Source organism: Lytechinus variegatus, chromosome 5, assembly GCF_018143015.1.
Source record: "Lytechinus variegatus isolate NC3 chromosome 5, Lvar_3.0, whole genome shotgun sequence".
NCBI classification, from domain to species: Eukaryota; Metazoa; Echinodermata; class Echinoidea; order Temnopleuroida; family Toxopneustidae; genus Lytechinus; species Lytechinus variegatus.
In genome coordinates, this window is record NC_054744.1 from 39,738,687 (window position 1) to 39,757,835 (window position 19,149).

At 34.4% G+C, this 19,149-nt stretch overlaps 1 protein-coding gene across 2 annotated transcripts in view; it reads right to left on the bottom strand.

Annotated features, from left to right (window-relative positions):
• Positions 1 to 467: 467 nt before the first annotated feature.
• The window catches only part of LOC121416123 (osteoclast-stimulating factor 1-like), a 32,041-nt gene continuing 13,359 nt past the window's right edge, over positions 468 to 19,149 (bottom strand). The window contains exons 7-10 of one of the 2 annotated variants that reach the window (XM_041609584.1): positions 16,792 to 16,870; positions 16,305 to 16,400; positions 10,973 to 10,984; positions 468 to 5,254 (exon numbers count right to left, since the gene is read on the bottom strand). In XM_041609584.1, the coding sequence (XP_041465518.1) occupies positions 5,211 to 5,254; positions 10,973 to 10,984; positions 16,305 to 16,400; positions 16,792 to 16,870 (231 nt within the window). In that variant the 3' untranslated portion in view covers positions 468 to 5,210. The remainder of the gene's footprint in view (positions 5,255 to 10,972; positions 10,985 to 16,304; positions 16,401 to 16,791; positions 16,871 to 19,149) is intronic. The other variant, XM_041609585.1, reaches the window with a different exon arrangement.

A 19,149-nucleotide genomic window follows, 5' to 3' on the forward strand; every position in this document is an offset into this window, starting at 1 on the left:
TTACATTCAGGACATGTAACTGAGGGACCAGTATAATGTTGGCTAGCGTGGGTTAAATAAGGCCCCCTTTTCATAGCAATCATGTATTTTTAATGCCTAGCAGTAAAAACATGATTAGATGTCTAAAAGGTCTAGAGTAGACCTGCATTATCCTATAGAAATATGAGAACTATTCAATCTCATTTGCATATTAATGAGCATTTAACACGGTTGTCAGGGGGCCTTATTCCCCCCTCCCCCTTCCCCCCCCCAATCGAAATGTGGCAAATCAGGCCCCTTGATTAAAAACTATTTTTGTGTTGCTATATTCAAGGTAAAAATATTTCAGTTGGTTTGATACAAGCACTGAACATCTATACTAGTAGCAATTACAGGATTAGTATGTACTTATTTTCCCAAAGGCCACCACTTAAGGAATTTTTTGTTAATCCTATAAAAAAAATTTGAGTTGTGTTTTCAACTGCCACAGTTATGTTTCTTCATGTTATGGACATTTTAGTGTACATAAGCAAGTGTGGAATTTTACTGTTTTAACCATACAGTGTTAAATATGTTTCAATCCAGAGGGGGGGGGGGCTCATTTGCCCCAACAGGCATGTTAATTTCATAGGTTTCCAGTCAGAAAAAAGAAAGTGGTGAATATTAAATACTACAGTACTAGCATGTACAATAATTCCTTACCAAATTAAACTAAAATAAAAGTTAATACACATTAGATGGGTGGTTACAGTACTCCCCTCTCTAAAGTGGCAACGTTAGTTTCAAAATTTTTATTTTGACATGCTGCTATATAGGCTTGTGCTCCTTCTGGCTATGGGCATGTGACTATGAGAGGTTAAGTTATGTGCTAAAGAACCATCTCAAATACCACACAAACATCAATCTCATGGACACAGGGAAACATGAGCAGAGAGATAAAAACTAACTGGGGCCTCAATTACCACACTCTCACCTAACATACTGCCTATTTCTCTTGTATTGCATTAAATGTAGTGTTTCCAATTTTTTTCTCCAATGACGTTACACAAATTCTGATGTCTCATGGAACATCAGCACACTATTATGGATTCATAGAGAAATGATTCGATATCAAATGTATGATATTGAAATATTTGATATTTCAAAACAAAAGAAAGTGTGAGGGAGCCAGATGTAAAGAGATGTAAATATACATGATATACTTGGGATTGTTCCTAACTTCTAATAAAAGTGACTAATGATCAATGTAAATGACATTACACAGAAAGATTTAAATACATGTATTTTCATGTTTGCATTTTTCACATAAATTAAAAAGACATTCATAATTGTTAATGTACAGATTGAAGATATATCATTATCATGTTACACTCATGTGTGCTAGAAAATTGCAATGGATATCGTGTCACAAAAATGTTTGTAATGTGCACAAATTAGACTACTGCAAAGGTGTACCAATGTGATATAAAGCACATAATATATGTTTAAGCGCCCTCAGGGGATAGCATAAGTTGAGGAAACAGACCTCAAATAAACAAGTGTAAATACATAAATAAATGAAATTGAAAAGAAGACAATTGCTGCATATTTTGTTTGTTGAATGTTCATTTATTAAGGCAATATCCTCATCGAGTCCATATCTATCTAAATAAATGCCAAGTATTTTTATGGTAGGGTCAAGACATAACCTTTGAAGTACAATTAATTTTAAATAGTGAACATCACCACAAGTGAAAAAAACATAGTGTTGTTGCTTTCTTGATTATCATATATTGATATATATACTATGTGCATATTCAATTTAAAAAAAATATTATAAAATCTTGTTCAAAATGGAAGGAAAGATCAAATGAGTTGTATATAGAATGTACCTATATTTATTTATATTTTATATGTTATTTATGATATCCAATGCTTAGATGATTTACTGTGTAATGAAAGACAAAATTGTTCCAGTTTGTAACAATGAGCATTGATCAATACATTCCAAGTAATAATTAATAACCTCTAGTGTAAATGTACTAAGAATGATGTTTACATAATTAATCAATAAGCCTGCAAAGGTCACTGTTAAAGTCACATCTATGTGACACCCTCAATACAAGCAACTTTAAAATTACAAGACTGGAAAATTAGCTGGATGTGACAAGTTCCATTCATATTTAATACTACCTGTACATCTATTTTCTTGTTGTACTTGGCTAGGGTACATGTATTTCTAACTTGACTATACATTGTATTAATATGAGCAGTGCCCAGCTTACCTTAATCATGTAATGTAATCACTAAAAATAGTTGTTTTAGAAGTGCAATTACTTGGTTTCTTGTTTATCAGTACAACTACACTTACCACAAGTAAAATCAGTGTAACATCATTATGATTAACATTGTTTGTATATCAAAATAATATGTAAATGGTTTGATAAGAAAAGTCTATTAAATGCAGAATGACAATCCAAACCAACTTATTTCCAGAATTGTCTCTCCTGGAAAAATAATACTCTCACTTCAGTGCAGAGTTTTTAGTAAAAGAAGTGCATATTGGTGGAATGGCTATCAAAGTATCGGAATGCAATGCTTTTAATTTGATATATTTCAGTAAACTTTGTCATGTAACATTAAATCGAATCATAGAAAAGAAGAAAGAAAAATTAAACAATAGCTGAAATGTAACAAAACTGTTTTATCCATAAGCATCCACGATAGTGAATTTAACAAGTTGATTTGAGCCCTCCTCTGGCCAACTAATTCAATTTTTTATGAGTCCCCGGTAAATCTTTTAACCCATCTTGACCTATCCTGTGCCCTGTTGCATAAAATTTACCATTATGGATACTTTGCCATCCAGTGGTAACTTGCATGGAATCCTTGATTTTGATTGGCTGATGATCTGTGTTACTATGGTAGTTACCATACTTGTAACTTTTATGCAACAGTGCTCCAGGCCTTTCAAGGATTCCAAAAAATCAATTTTCATAATTATTATTTCTACTGTAATAAATGAAATATGCCACAAGCTTTTTAATAAAACCTCAGGGCATCTTTGAAATACAGTCGATATCTGTAAATCTATAATACACACATTATTATGTTGTGCATCAAAGTGAGTGTTAACCTGAATACTTGGAGCATGTTCGAAATGAAAATAAAACCAAGTATTTCTTAAATGAACAAAATGTTACACAAAATCAATATGACATATACTCATTACATATTCCCTGGAATATACTCGGCTTGGACTAGAACAGTGCAGGTTTTCATTCTATATAGTCAACATAAGACTAACTTTAGAGTCGTATTTGACTAGGACTCGTCTTCAGATAGCAGTTTGAGTCAGAAGTAAAAATACTTCCGACAAAAAAAATTACTTAAATATTTTCTCTGCCCACTTTGTCGCAAAATATTTCTTCTGTTTTTGTTGCACCTTGTCAAAAATAAAACATTCCACATATATATTTCTATCAATATATGTATACTATATTCTTGTCATTATAAAATAACTAGTTATCTACAAGTCTATACCACTTGTCTTATATTTTGATATCATACAAAAAAAAAATCTTTTTGCACTGGTGGTGCATGACTTCAGATTAAAAGAGGTGTAATGGTTGGAAATTTTGTCTTTTTCCAGAAGTTATTACTAATATTTCTTAATTTAATACAGTTGCAATTGAATATCACATTAAGAAATCAACATTGTATATAATTGTAATCTTTGGTGTTTTCATAGATTCTTCAGGGCAATCAGCTTAATTTGGTAACTATGTGATTAGCAAAATTCTATATAAATTGTGACCTTGAAATTATCAAAATAGTAAGAAACAACCTTTATCTGTCTAAAGTAACTCTGATAATACATTTCCTGCTATGGTTGACCGAGGACATATTTTTTTCAAAACGTCCTTGCACAAAATTGAGTTCATGCATCAAATGTGGATCAGGTCAATCATGTACATGCAAGCGCAAATATTTCCTGAATTATTTAAAAGGTTTTAATCCTGCTTCGTTGAATCATTGCTTAATGTTATCCATGTTATCTTGGCTGTCACATGACCTTGTTTCAATGCACATGGAAATGTAAATTGATTTCAAGCCCTATTACTATGTATTTCTTTTTATCACTTGTTATTCCTCCCTCTCACCTTCCTTTCATTCTCTCTCCATCTCTGCTCAATTCCCTACCAGGTGAAATATATCATTTCCCATGCATGTGTGAAAAGTGTCTATTTTCCTCAGACAGCATGAGAAATCTTAGTAGATATAACACTAAACCTCAAATAATTCATAAATGCAAAATAGAGAATCATTTATCAAGTTTATACAAAAAAAGGTTTTAGTGCTAGTATCATTCAAGAACCTTTTCGGAGTATGACAATTGGTGCAAACAGTGGAAAACCCCAAATTAACAGATCTGACTTTCAATGAAAAAATGGAATGTAAAATATTATCCTATTTTCAATCACCCTGAAGATGTGACAGGGTTACAAAAAGCACTTTAGAAGTTTTCCTAGGAATGAGTCGATATTGTAACCTATGAGAATGGAAAAGAGATCATGAAACATTTTCAGACTGAAAATAGCATTGCAATAAGAGTTTTTTTTTCTTGACCTGTCCCCTTTGCAATCCAAGGTAAGTGAATTTTTATTGAAAAAAGGTTTTGTCAGTGGTCCATGAAAATTGTGTGTACATTATGAATTTGTAATGGATAATTGGAAAGAATATTAATTGTTCGGTACGATCAGGTATTTTTCAAGGTCAAAGAGGCATCGCTTTTAAATGGTATTCTACAGAAATTCAGTGACACTTCTCTTTTTAAACAGGCACTATCGAATATCCTGTCAAGTCTCGGAGGGTGATTTATAAGTTGTGCTCTTTTAAAAACAGCAAATAGTCTTCAAATACTTTATACAAGTCACATGATCAGTGTTTAATCTCATATTTTGTCTAATAATGATGATAAACGTAATATAATTAAATAATAATTGCAGATCTAGATTAAGATGGTTGTAACCTTGGTGAAAACAGTCCAATCCATTTAAGTTGCCCACTTCATTCCTTATATATTTCACTACCTGAATCACGATTGTAAAACAATAATTCATATAAAATCCTATATATTATATATGTATATACCCTATATGAACCTGTTTTCATTGTTTGCTGTTGTTTTTTTGTACAAAAAAATAAATATTTACATCACACAAGAAATTGCTTTCAAGACTCCTGTGGTATCAGTCTGAATCATCATCAAGATATTCATCATCGTCATCATATCCTGTAAAACAGACAAGAAAAATGTGGAAAGAAATGTAAGCAGTCTAAAATTAATTTTCATGCCTGGGGGCAATATAATAAAGCTGTTCGTAAGTTTAGAGTTACTTTGAGAAACTCGAACTCTGGATCTAGTTCTAATCTTAAAGATTTACTCTTTGACTTCAAACATTTTAAACTAAATTCTTCAAACCTTGAGTTAAAATCTTCAAGGTAGAAATCTAAATCCAGTGAATGGCAAGTCACTTTTCACAGTGAATCTTCATTTATTTCAGTTCACTCTAAATTTCAAGGATTTAAAATAAATCCAGATCAGCTCTGAATAGTGACAAGCAGAATATTGGATTTATTTTTAATTTTAAGGATTTACATCTAAATATCAAAAAATTTAAATTCAATTCTTTTAACATTATATTTAAATCAACAAGGTTTAAACCTAAATCTAATCTATTAATCGACTGGTAACTATTCACAGCTGATGGGGGGGGGGGGCTTCATCAAAATTCTGACAAGTTGTCAGATCTGACACCTTTCCTTGATTTTGATTGGTTGAGAAGCATTGTTACTATGGTAACTCTCAGAAAAAACAGGACTTGTCAGATAGAACGTCCGACAAGTCCTTTCATGAAACGCTCAGCTGGATTTATTTTAAATCCTCAAAAATGAGAGTGTACAAAAACCATGAAGGGTTGCATAAAATTAACCTTCAGAAACTACATAAATTAGCCTTGTAATTGTAAGCTTTCAACAAATAAAATAACATTTAAAGGTGATAAGGTAACAATTTTTGAGCCAGTGAAACAAAAATACAGTTATTCTTTGTATGGCTTTACTTTAACTTGGGAATAAACCTACAATGTAGGTGGAATGAAATACAGCAAAAAAAATCCAAACAATGACTATGACTAACACCATACAAAAATCAAGTTAAACTGACTCTCAATTTGTTTAAAAGATGTTTTGAAATCAAGCAGAACAGAGACACATGTGTCAAATACCAGAGATCAATGAAAAACCATGGTGATGGCTAAACAATCATCTCGTTTAACTAATTGTACGAGTATTTCTACTCCAATGAAGATGCAATAAGCAACCGTTTAATCTTCTAATCAAGAAATTAATTTTATGATTAGGAACCAACTCAACAGTGACATTTCTGAGAAAGTTAGAGGCCTGTCGATTCTATTAGGGGGATGACCTGAATATTTTATTTCATTCCTTTTAAACACGAGACTGAGTCATCAATCGAAAATCATAACCAAATTGATGGGTTGTTTCAGAAATTAGATGGAGGTAAAATATCAAATTAGAAGGTTGACATAATAGATTGTTTAATCTGTATAGTTAGTGTGTTTACGGAAACAATTTGAATCCCATTATTACCAAACTCCTCCCCTCATCAGTTTTAAATCTTCATTTTGGTTCTTTTTATCTCTTGTCTTCTTCTTTTTCTTCCTTCCTTTTTCCCTTTCTCTCTCTTCTCCTCGTCAAGGAGAAGGAGAAGGAGGTGGAGGTGGAAAAGACAGAGGAGGAGAAGGAGGAGGAGGGGAAGAAGAGAAGGAGGGAGAGCAGAAGAAAAAGGAGACAGAGGAGAAGAAGGAATACGAGGAGAATGAGAAGAAGAAGAAGAAAAAAACAGCAGTGCTCAGAAGAAACAGCAACAACAGCAGCAGTAGTAGAAGTAGAGATAGAATAAAGTAGTAGTAGTAGTAGTAGTAGTAACAGTAGAAGTAGTAGTAGTAGTAGTAGCAGTAGTAGTAGTAGTAGTAGTAGTAGTAGTAGTAGTAGTAGTAGTAGTAGTAGTAGTAGTAGTAGTAGTAGTAGCAGCAGAAGTAGTAGAAGTAGCAGTAGAAGTAGTAGTAGTAGTAGCAGCAGAAGTAGTAGAAGTAGCAGTAGAAGTAGTAGTAGTAGTAGTAGTAGTAGTAGTAGTAGTAGTAGTAGTAGAAGTAGTAGTAGTAGTAGTAGTAGTAGTAGTAGTAGTAGTAGTAGTAGTAGTAGTAGTAGTAGTAACAGTAGAAGTAGTAGTAGTAGCAGTAGTAGTAGTAGTAGTAGTAGTAGTAGCAGTAGAAGTAGTAGTAGTAGTAGTAGCAGTAGTAGTAGTAGTAGTAGTAGTAGTAGTAGTAGTAGTAGTAGTAGTAGTAGTAGTAGTAGTAGTAGTAGCAGCAGAAGTAGTAGAAGTAGCAGTAGAAGTAGTAGTAGTAGTAGTAGCAGAAGTAGTAGAAGTAGCAGTAGAAGTAGTAGTAGTAGTAGTAGTAGTAGTAGTAGTAGTAGTAGAAGTAGTAGTAGTAGTAGTAGTAGTAGTAGTAGTAGTAGTAGTAGTAGTAGTAGTAGTAGTAGTAGTAGTAGTAGTAGTAGTAGTAGTAGTTGTAGTAGCAGTAGTAGTAGTAGTAGTAGTAGTAGTAGTAGTAGTAGTAGTAGTAGTAGTAGTAGTAGTAGTAGTAGTAGTAGTAGTAGTAGTAGTAGTATAGTACTAGAAGTAACAGTAATAGTATCCACTTTCTATTAAACAGTCAGATAAAGATTGCCAAGCACAAAATGCCATAGGTAGGAGGATAAATGTATATACTGAACTATAAACAATCAGATTGATATAAAAACAAATCCACTTAACCGTGACACCTCTACCATAAAGATAATTGCACAATTTTACTTACTAAAATACTTGCTACATGTAATTTGACATAATAAATCAATAATTGTACTTTTAACCTTTGATATGCTTGGATTCAGTTGTGAAGGTATGCTGAAGGGTTTATAAAAGATGACAGGTAACAATAGCAGTGTTAAACTTATCCACTTTAATTATTTATCTTTAACAAGTGGAATGCCTCTGGCCATCTCACCTGCATCACGCGGTTCAATATAGCAGCAGTGCTGACTTTGAAAACTACTCTAACTCGCACAAGATGTTCAGTGATACATGGTTACTCTTATGTCCACTTTTTATGAACTAGACCAATAAACTTACAAAGATATGATGGTTATTCAACAAAAAAACAAACATGGCCAAAGTTCATTGACCTTACATGACCTTTGACCTTGATCATGTGACCTGAAACTCGCACAGGGTGTTCAGTGATACTTGATTACTCTTATGTACAAGTTTCATGAATCAGATCCATAAAATGTTAAAGTTATGATGGTAATTCAACAGATACACCCAATTCGGCTAAAGTTCATTGACCTTTGACCTTGGTCATGTGACCTGAAATGCACAGGATGTTCAGTGATACTTGATTACTCTAATGTCCAAGTTTAACAAACTAGACCAATAAACTTTCAAAGTTATGATGGTAATTTAACAGATACCCCCGATTCGGCCAAAGTTCATTGACCCTAAATGACCTTTGACCTTAATCATGAGACCTGAAACTTGCACAAAATGTTCAGTGATGCTTGATTACTATTATGTCCAAGTTTCATGAATCAGATCCATAAATATTCAAAGTTATGATGGGAATTCAACAGATACCCCCATTCGGCCAAAGTTCATTGACCCTAAATGACCTTTGACCTTGGTCATGTCATGTGAAACTCATGCAGGATGTTCAGTGATACTTGATTAACCTTATGTCCAAGTTTCATGAACTAGGTCCATATATTTTCTAAGTTATGATGACATTTCAAAAACTTAACCTCAGGTTAAGATTTTGATGTTGATTCCTCCAACACGGTCTAAGTTCATTGACCCTAAATGACCTTTGACCTTGGTCATGTGACATGAAACTCTAATAGGATGTGCAGTAATACTTGATTAACCTTATGGCAAAGTTTCATGAACTAGGTCCATATACTTTCTAAGTTATGATGTCATTTCAAAAACTTAACCTCAGGTTAAGATTTGATGTTGACACCGCCGCCGCCGTCAGAAAAGCGGCGCCTATAGTCTCACTCTGCTGCAGGTGAGACAAAAACATAACAAAGTGATCCTTCACCATAAATTTGATGATTGGATAGAAATAACCAAGGCCAAATATGGTTTCATTAACATATGAATACCTCTCAAGCAACTAATATTTGTAATAAAAAATAATATAATGAAAAACAAGATGGTAAAGGGGTGCAGTATGGGGAGATACAGCAGAAGAAAAAATGAGGAAGATACAAACATACAGGAAAAGAGAGAGTGGGATGAGAAAGTGGGAGAGAGAAATAAAGGGAAACTAAAGTGAGAGAGAAGCAAAGGTAAACAATCGGGGAAATAGAAAGAGGGAGCGAGAAACAAATTTACATGTTTAGGGAGGGATAAAAGAAAAAAAACAGTAAAGAAGAGAGAAAGGGAAAGAGAGGGGTGAGAAAGAAGGGGAGAATAACTATGGGTGGGAGATTTAAGTGAGAGAGAAATGAAGGGAAATATTTTGGGAAAGAAATAAGAGGAGTAGGAAAAAGGATGGGAGAAACAAAGGGAAATGTTTAGGGACGGATAAAAAGGAAAACAAAATTAGAAGAGAAAAATGAAAGAGAAAGTGAGAAAGACGGAGAGAACGAATATGGGTGGAAAAAATAAAGTGAAAGAGAAATGAGGGGAGACATTTTAGGACAGAAAAGGAGAAAAGGGTAAGAAAGAGGGAGGGAGAAAAAAAGGAAACATTTAGGAGATAAAAAGAAAAAAGAATGGGGAATGAAAAGAGAGAAAATGGGAAAATAGAAACAAAGAGATGTGAAGAAAATTAAAAATATATAGTGAAGGCTTTTAATGGATAAAGGATGAAATACTCTATCCAAAAAAAAATACCTATGTTGTCTTGTCTGTACCTATTAAGGTATATCAAGAATTTTTATTTTGCCAGTGAAGTCTGCATGCATATGGAGAGTCACTACATGTATCTCCATTCCAAGTCTTTCTGGTCTTGCATAACTTGATAAACAGATATCCAGAACTTTAAATTTCACACTTTAGTGCTAAAAATCATTGAAAATTTGTATTAGCAATCATGTTAAACAACATAAGAAAGGAAAACAATTCACCTATATTCTTTTCATATTCGGATCATATATTTAAGCTTGTTGGAATCTCAGTATATGATGCAAAAGCAGGATGGGAAAAATATATAAAACAAATAATGCACATCTGCTTGAGGATGTAGGGACAAAATTAATGAATTCCACATGTAACTCGCCACCTGGATATATCACACTTGGTCATGGACTTTCCTCCCAAGTCCATGGGTATCTATTGGATATTCTCATCATTCATGACATGACCCTGAATGAATGTGCTAACATGCATCATTTGTATCTTTACCAAATCTAAAGGCCTGGTCACACCGCCCGAGCATTGTTGGAACGGTCGTAGAGCGGTAGGGAAAAAGAGTTGAATTTCGCTTTCAAAATTGGGGAAAAAATTGAAAAAAAAAACAATCGAAATTGAAAAAGGTAAACAGTAGCGAGCGGTGATGATTATTTTTCTCTCCGCTCCACGACCTCTCAACAACGCTCAGGCGGTGTGACCATGCCTTTTAGGACTTTATGAAGTATCCACAATTTGTCTGGATCAAAAGTAAGTATACCATTCTTTTTTCCACCATGTTTAAAAACAATTGCAGAAGCTTAACATATTCCAATAAAAAATACATGAATGTAAACAGAAATAACAAAAAAACACTATCACCAATAGGATATAAACATATATTTTTTAATGATGACCTATTAAATAAAGATGAAAAGTAATACAAACAGGCAGGCAACAGACTAAAAACTCACCAATAAAAACCTAACTTACCAATAAAAGAAGCTTTAATTAATGAGATAATAAATAAAATAAAAAAAGAAAAGATTAATTTTTCCCACTTCAATTTTGATGATTGCATTAGTTAAGCTAAAACTGGAGCAGCCATCTGCCTCATTAAATGCTAATGTTGCATTTGTTAAATAGTGCCGGCATGCGCTTGGAAGTTCAGTTTATCAAGTAAAAGTGGTATCATTGACGAGTTATTCATCAATTATTAATCGATTCATGTGCAAAGCATGGAAAGATCTGATCAAATACAGCATCATATTCTCATTTTATACAGACCACTGATCCAGCACAAAATGGTATAATTGGTTTTAAAATATGAACAAATTCAAGAGCAAAAGATACAAGCTAAATACGAAGAGTAGTTCAACGTAATGAGCTTTTCATAAAGAATTTATAGTCAAATGGCTCTTTGCAATAAAATGAAATTGGAATTAAATAACACACAGTGGCAATAAATAGTATAAGTGACTTGGGAGCAAGGAAGGGGACAGGAAACAGGGGAAGGGGCAGGAGGAAGAGGGTAGGAGCAGGGGACAGGGAAGGGGCAGGAGGAAGGGAGCAGGAACAGGGGACAGTGGGAAGGGGCAGGAGGAAGGGAGCAGGAATAGGGGAAGGGGAAGGGGCAGGATGAAGGGAACAGGGATAGGGGAAGGGGCAGGAACAGGGGCAGGGAAAGGGGCAGGTGGAAGGGGTAGGAACAGGGGATAGGGGGAAGGGGCAGGAGGAAGGGAGCAGAAGCAGGGGCAAGAGGAAGGGGTAGGAGCAGGGGACAGGGGGAAGGGGCAGAAGGAAGGGAGCAGGAACAGGAAAGGGGAAGGAAGAAGGGAACAGGAGCAGGGGACAGGGTGAAGGGGCAGGAGGAAGGAAGCAGGAACAGGGGTAGGGGAAGGGGTAGGAGGGGAAGGGGGAGAAGGCAGGGGGAAGGGGAGCAGTACCTACATTATGACCTATGCATCAAAAGCCTTACATGTGTTTTGGTGCACTATTGATTAGGGGTGGGGTTGGTCTCTAGATGACCTGTACATGTGCATTGATAGCCTTTGTTTTGGTGAAGTAACAATATGGGGTGTGGGTGGTCAATGGATGACCAACAAAATTTGGGAGCAAAAATGAAGAATAAACGATATTCTTTCTCATTTCGCTTTTCATGTATTTCCCCAGCCATATTAAACTCTTTATCTAAATCTTTTCACAACTCTTTGAGTATGTGTGATTATGTGAGAGGGTGAGGGTGTGTGTGTGTGTGTGTGTGAGGGTTAGTGTACAAGGGTATAATTTACAATGTTCTCTTCAACTCTCATATTTGATTTTAAATATCTATTTGATTTAATAGTTGTTTTTTATCTTTATTGGGGAGTTAATTCAACATCTACTTGAAATATAACTTGTTTGTAAGCATGGTTTAATAGAGGTTTGGGGACATAGTGACAATTTTCATTCAAATCCACGTCCTTCATACCTCATTTGGCCATTTCAAATGGTTTGAAAAATTTAAGATATCGAGTGGTTCAAAAGAGTTCTTGAATTTTTCAATAATTGAAAATAACTTAGATTAGGAATGGTTTCAAATTGAAATCTTTCCCATAAATTCAACACCGACTTTGAATTCATCCATAACTACATACTTTTCAATCAACTTCAAACCTATGATTCTTACTGTAGGAGGAAAGTATTACAGATAATTTCATGATTTTGATGCTGTTCATACATTCATTCTTTGTTAATCCCTTATTTATCAGTTTTCTTTCTATTTCTTGCACAAATATCAGTTACAACTTTGTTACCCTTTCAAACAAAGATGAATACTAACTATTACCCTACTATAATTGAAAGTAAGGCCAGCAGAAAATACCACAAAAATAAATATGACAAGGCACGCCTACATTCCCCGTTTTAACCTTGTAATTCTGCATTCATTTCCTATGCAATTATTATGAAGACAAGCATTTACAACTACTAAATGATTCAGGGATACGAAAATTGAAAAAAAAAATATCTACAGATATAATCCAGAGGCTGAATCCATTACTATTACTCTCATTCATCGACAAAATGAGACCATCATTGTTGCCATGTAGTCAGAAGTTTAATTCTCTAATGAATGAATCAACAGAAGATACATTTTTCATTCTAAATATACAAGTTTGAATCCAGGATGAAAAATTAAATTGAATTAATTGTATCTTACATCCTTCACACTTGCACAATGTGCGAGCATCCCTTGTTTAGATTTAGGTTATTCTGTATAGAACTGGGTTGCTCGATGATTGCTTGTTATTAATACATTTGCGGATGAATCATTCAAGGTATATATTTGAAGTGACATTGCGAAAGGGGACCCATGGGGGTCAAACAGCAGGATTGCAATATTTCATCACATTAAAACATGCCATTTTGAACAAATTGTCGGTACATATTGGAATGCATTTTTGATGAAAACAAATGAGGTTTCATGAGAAAGGTATGGATATTCTAGACTAATCTGAAAATAAGGCATAATTAATTAAAGGAAATAAAAAAAGAGGATATGAGGGAGGCTCAAATCCCTTGTCATGGCACAACATGTGGTGGCAACACCAACTAGAGCAGAGAGAAGACGAGGGCCCTCAATCCAAATAATCATAGACTTGTGGCTTTCTACGAATAATAATGCAAATTGGTCATGAATTCTTCATCTATGTATAGTGAAAAGACGAGGGATTGATACTTGTATAATATGCCCATGCCCTCTGGCGCTTTGAATTTATCTGGACCAGAAAATTAATTCACGTCCTATTCATGCCCCTTTCTATTCATTGAAAATTTTATTTTTCTCTTTCTTGCTTTCTCTCCTTCTCTGTCTGTCTCTCTTTCTCCATTCCAATCTCTCATTTCTCATTCATCTTGTCTGTCTCTTCATTTTCATCTCCCTCTCTATGCTTCTTTCTATTTTCTCTCCTTTTCTCCCATTTTCTGCCTGTCTGACCATCTCTAATCTTTTTTTCTTCTTTCTTTTTTTTCCATTCATTGATTTTCATTTCTTTATTTATATCTTCCAGTTTATTTCCTTCTTTCCCTCTCCAACTCTTTCATTTTTCCCTCCCTTCCCTTTCCCCTTCTCTCCTTCAATCTACCTCCTTTCTTCTCCCCCTTCACTCACTCACCCTTCCTTTCTCTCCCTCTCTTTTTCTCCATCCATCTTCTACCTCTTCTTTCACATTACAATCACCACTCTGCCCCCCTAAACTACTCCATAACTATCCACCCCACTCCCCCTTCTAGCTCTCTATCCCTCTCTCTCTATTCCTCCATCCCCTTTTTGTGGGTACTGTGATTAGAATATGAATGCTTTCAGGGTCACCATCACCACAAATCTCACAATACATGTTGATTAGTACCATTTTTCTTTGAATGCAACTTGACAGGAGTCCTGTAGATTGATCCATTTATCATATCAATTTCTAACCAAGGATATCTCATCAACTACTGTACCAATTACTGCTAGTATTTCCTGTATTTAATTTGTTCTCTCCCACTATGTGGTATACATGATTACTAACATGCTCATGACAATTGGGTCTTCTCATTCTTTCAAGTCATGTGATCTGTGATAGCCGACACCAATTGATCATCGCATATCATCCAGCATCAAATAAAAACAAGTGGAATGCCTCTGGCCGTCTCACCTGCATCACGCGGTTCAATATAGCAGCAGTGCTGACTTTGAATACTACTCTAACTCGCACAAGATGTTCAGTGATACATGGTTACTCTTATGTCCACTTTTTATGAACTAGACCAATAAACTTACAGAGATATGATGGTTATTCACCAAAAAACCCAACATGGCCAAAGTTCATTGACCTGAAACTCGCACAGGATGTTCAGTGATACTTGATTACTCTTATGTACAAGTTTCATGAATCAGATCCATAAACTTTCAAAGTTATGATGGTAATTCAACAGATACACCCAATTCGGCCAAAGTTCATTGACCTTTGACCTTGGTCATGTGACCTGAAACGCGCACAGGATGTTCAGTGATACTTAATTACTCTAATGTCCAAGTTTAATGAACTAGACCAATAAACTTTCAAAGTTATGATGGTAATTCAACAGATACCCCCGATTCGGCCAAAGTTCATTGACCCTAAATGACATTTGACCTTAATCATGAGACCTGAAACTTGCACAAAATGTTCAGCGATGCTTGATTACTATTATGTCCAAGTTTCATGAATCAGATCCATAAACTTTCAAAGTTATGATGGGAATTCAACAGATATCCCCAATTCGGCCAAAGTTCATTGACCCTAAATGACCTTTGACCTTGGTCATGTGACGTGAAACTCATGCAGGATGTTCAGTGATACTTTATTAACCTTATGTCCAAGTTTCATGAACTAGGTCCATATATTTTCTAAGTTATGATGACATTTCAAAAACTTAACCTCAGGTTAAGATTTCGATGTTGATTCCTCCAACATGGTCTAAGTTCATTGACCCTAAATGACCTTTGACCTTGGTCATGTGACATGAAACTCTAATAGGATGTTCAGTAATACTTGATTAACCTTATGGCCAAGTTTTATTAACTAGGTCCATATACTTTCTAAGTTATGACGTCATTTCAAAAACTTAACCTCAGGTTAAGATTTGATGTTGACGCCGCCGCCGTCGGAAAAGCGGCGCCTATAGTCTCACTTTGCTTCGCAGGTGAGACAAAAAACAGTGCAGGCAAAAAATATTGCTATGATAAGATGGCGAATGAATAACTGTATGTGTACACAGATACAACGGTTGATGTGCTTTTTTGTATTTCAGCTAAAATTGAAAAATGTTTCATGTCACCTTGTTAATGAAATAATAATAAAGCAAAATATATTACCAATGCTACATGATTTAATGATTCATGTTCTTTTCCTATTCGTTATCATATCACAATTTGAAAGCTTGACTAGCCCATATTCAGATGAAGCAAAGCCTTGGGAAATATTCCATACTTTGTGATCAGCATTTGCTAAAAACCTCCATGTAGCATTCATTTCTTAATGTTATGTTACATATTGTTTTATTTTGTTTTGCTTTAGTTGAAAGCATTGCCCTTGCGAAGGACCTGTCTCATATTTATCATTTTAAGCTTTGAACTTTTTTCATAACTATCAGCCACAACTTAAACCAAAGTTGAAATCAAGCACGAGTTCAAAATACAGGCTATTGAAATTTTAGGATAAAATTTCCTTTCTAGTTGAAATCTTTTCTTTTCAAATTACATTTAGAATCTAACAAAAAAGGTGGTCCTATTGCTGGAAGAAATGTGATTGTGTATACTTACTCCTCTGGGGTATTAGAAGTGCTGCTGTAGCTGGATCTTTTGAGGATAGTTGTTGAGGAATTTTACCATCTTTATTTGGCAAGTCTGTTCGGGCATCTTTTGGTCAAAAAATAACAAAACTACTTTTTAGACTAGCAACTATTAAGATGAGGGAATCTTTAAAAACATCTTTAAATAAAAAGGAAAATGGAATACATAAAAATAAAAGACATAATACAAGATAAACGCTAAAAAGACCGGGGGTTGGCTAATTCAGCCCCCCTTCCCATAAAAGATCTTAAGTATTACATGTACATTATTTCTTATAAAAAAAAGATCGTATGTGAATGATTTTTAGTCAAATACAAGATCCAGGGTTCCTTGGTCTATATCCTCCTATTCAATTTTTCTCTGAAACTTTATCTAACTGTCCATTTGAAATTATAATTAACTGCTTGCAAAGATTGCTTTAAGTTTAAAGTATTAGATGTTTCTAAGTATTTTTTACCATTTTCCAAGAGTATTTGTACTGCTTCCTTATGACCTTTCCACGCTGCTGCATGTAATGCTGTATCACCAATCTTATTCTATGAAGACATAGTGAGAAAAACATTCATGATGATGGTGATGAATATCATTATTGGACATATATTGGATAAAAGTTGGCATAATTAAAGCAGCATTCAGAAACATTGTGTTAAGTGCTATATAAATGTTGCATTATTATTATCATAATCATCATGATCATAAGTAGCTCAGTAGGAGTAGTATTATAGTTCATATGAAAGGCTCTAATGATCTTACATTAACATGGCTTGAGATGTTCATGAAGTGAATTACAAATTCATAGAAACCGGGGGTCACATAACAAAGGGGTTGATTATTTTATGGAATTGCCTTTCAGATTTGATTAAAGAATACAGTATCTAGTCACATTTTGAGATGAACAATAAATTGGTCGTTTTACAAAACATCACAAAAATACAAAGGATTGTTTTATTCTGAGAAGGTGGTTATATTGTTTTTTTTTGCATTATAGCTTGATATATATTAAGTGGTTTTTCTTTACATTGTAGGGCATTTCATATGGATGAACAAGAGTGTCGCTAGGGCAAGCACATAAAATGCCCGCCTGTAACGTGGAAAATGGAGCTACATGTATTGGTCAAGCAAGAAAAGTGAAAGGTGATGACTTGACCTCTGACCTTTTGACCTAAAAATCAATTGGCTTCCTGGGATCCATTTTAGTATCATACAAACCAAATTATATAAGCCTAGATTAAGTTAAACTAAAGTTATCGCATTTACAAGGACTTCAGAAGGGTAAGATGAAAACATGTCACTGTGACCTTGACCTTTTGACCTTAAAATCGATAGGCTTCCTGAAATATATAATAGTATTATACACACCAAATTATATGAGCCTAGAATAAGCTTAACTGAAGTTGTCACATTTATAAGGACTTCAGAAGGGTAAGATGAAAGCATGTCACTGTGACCTTGACCTTTGACCTTTTGACCTCAGAATCAATAGGACTCTCCTGGGATCATACACACCACTTTATACGAGCTTAACTTAAGTTAAACTGCAGTCATCGCGTTTGCAATGACTTCTGAACGATGACAGCATGTCGCTGTGACCTTGACCTTTGACCTTTTTACCTCAAAATGAATAGGCTTCCTTGGATCCATGGTAGTATCATACATACCAAACTATATAAGCATAGGTTAAGTCAAACTGAAGTACATGTAATTGCGTTTACAAGGAAAAGTTAATGGACAGACAGACGAACGGACTGACAGACACTGAGTGTGATACCATAATCAACCTGTCTAGGACAGGCATATAAAAAAGGGTGACTTTTTAAATAATCAATTCAAATACTTCCAGAGGAAGCAATTTTGCCTGTTGCACTTCACTGAATTCCTGCTAGGTATTACCAACTATTGTAAGATGTAACTTCTTTATCAAAAGATGGCGCTATTACATAAGTCCACCTAGAGCTTTCCATCAATTTGGCCAGCCTGACATCAGTTTGATTACATTATGTAAATATTACAAATTTATTCCTAAAATTATAAGAACTGCCTTTTTATAATTGATGAGATTATGTATGTAGAAATAATCAAGATTTAATAAATCTTGAATTTTCACATACCAAATAAAACTCACTCTGAGTCACTGCATTTTAATCATGATTTTTAAGGCATAAGATGCAGCATAATACAATGCACTTTACTCACTAATAATTGAAAAATGTATTTTAGTTTAACAATGTAAATTCGGATACTGTTGTCACATCTGTTTTGCCATTGACTTGCGGTTTAACTGAACAATTGATTGTAACTTTACAAGCTCCAGGCCTAATAGCATCCATTTTGTGCATTTCACTCTTTATTTTTGAGTGCTGCATAATCACCATGTACAAACAAATCTAGCATTCTTTTACACATGGTGGCATTTGTTCCTTTTGTACAATGCGTAACAAAATAAAGATAATCTTAGTTTTGGTAGCTATGATATGATAGAGTCATTGAAATAAACAATCTACTGTAACTTGAAAACGCAAATCTTCATCTTTTTATTAATATCTTACTTATACCACTGATATAATGCATGACTGAATATCCAAATTAATTTGAAAACAATTGTTCTGGTTCCACTTTTTCAGTTTTGACAATGGGTGAGGATAAAAAGGAAAATGATTCTACTGACAAATAAATCACTCAGCTGAGGTGTATGAAGTGAAAATGTCATCTTAGCCATATTGACCAAACTTTGACCCCAAAACATGAATACATACTATTACTAGATGTATTCAAAATCAATAGTTGAACCATGTGTGGTTGATGAGGTACAAGTAGG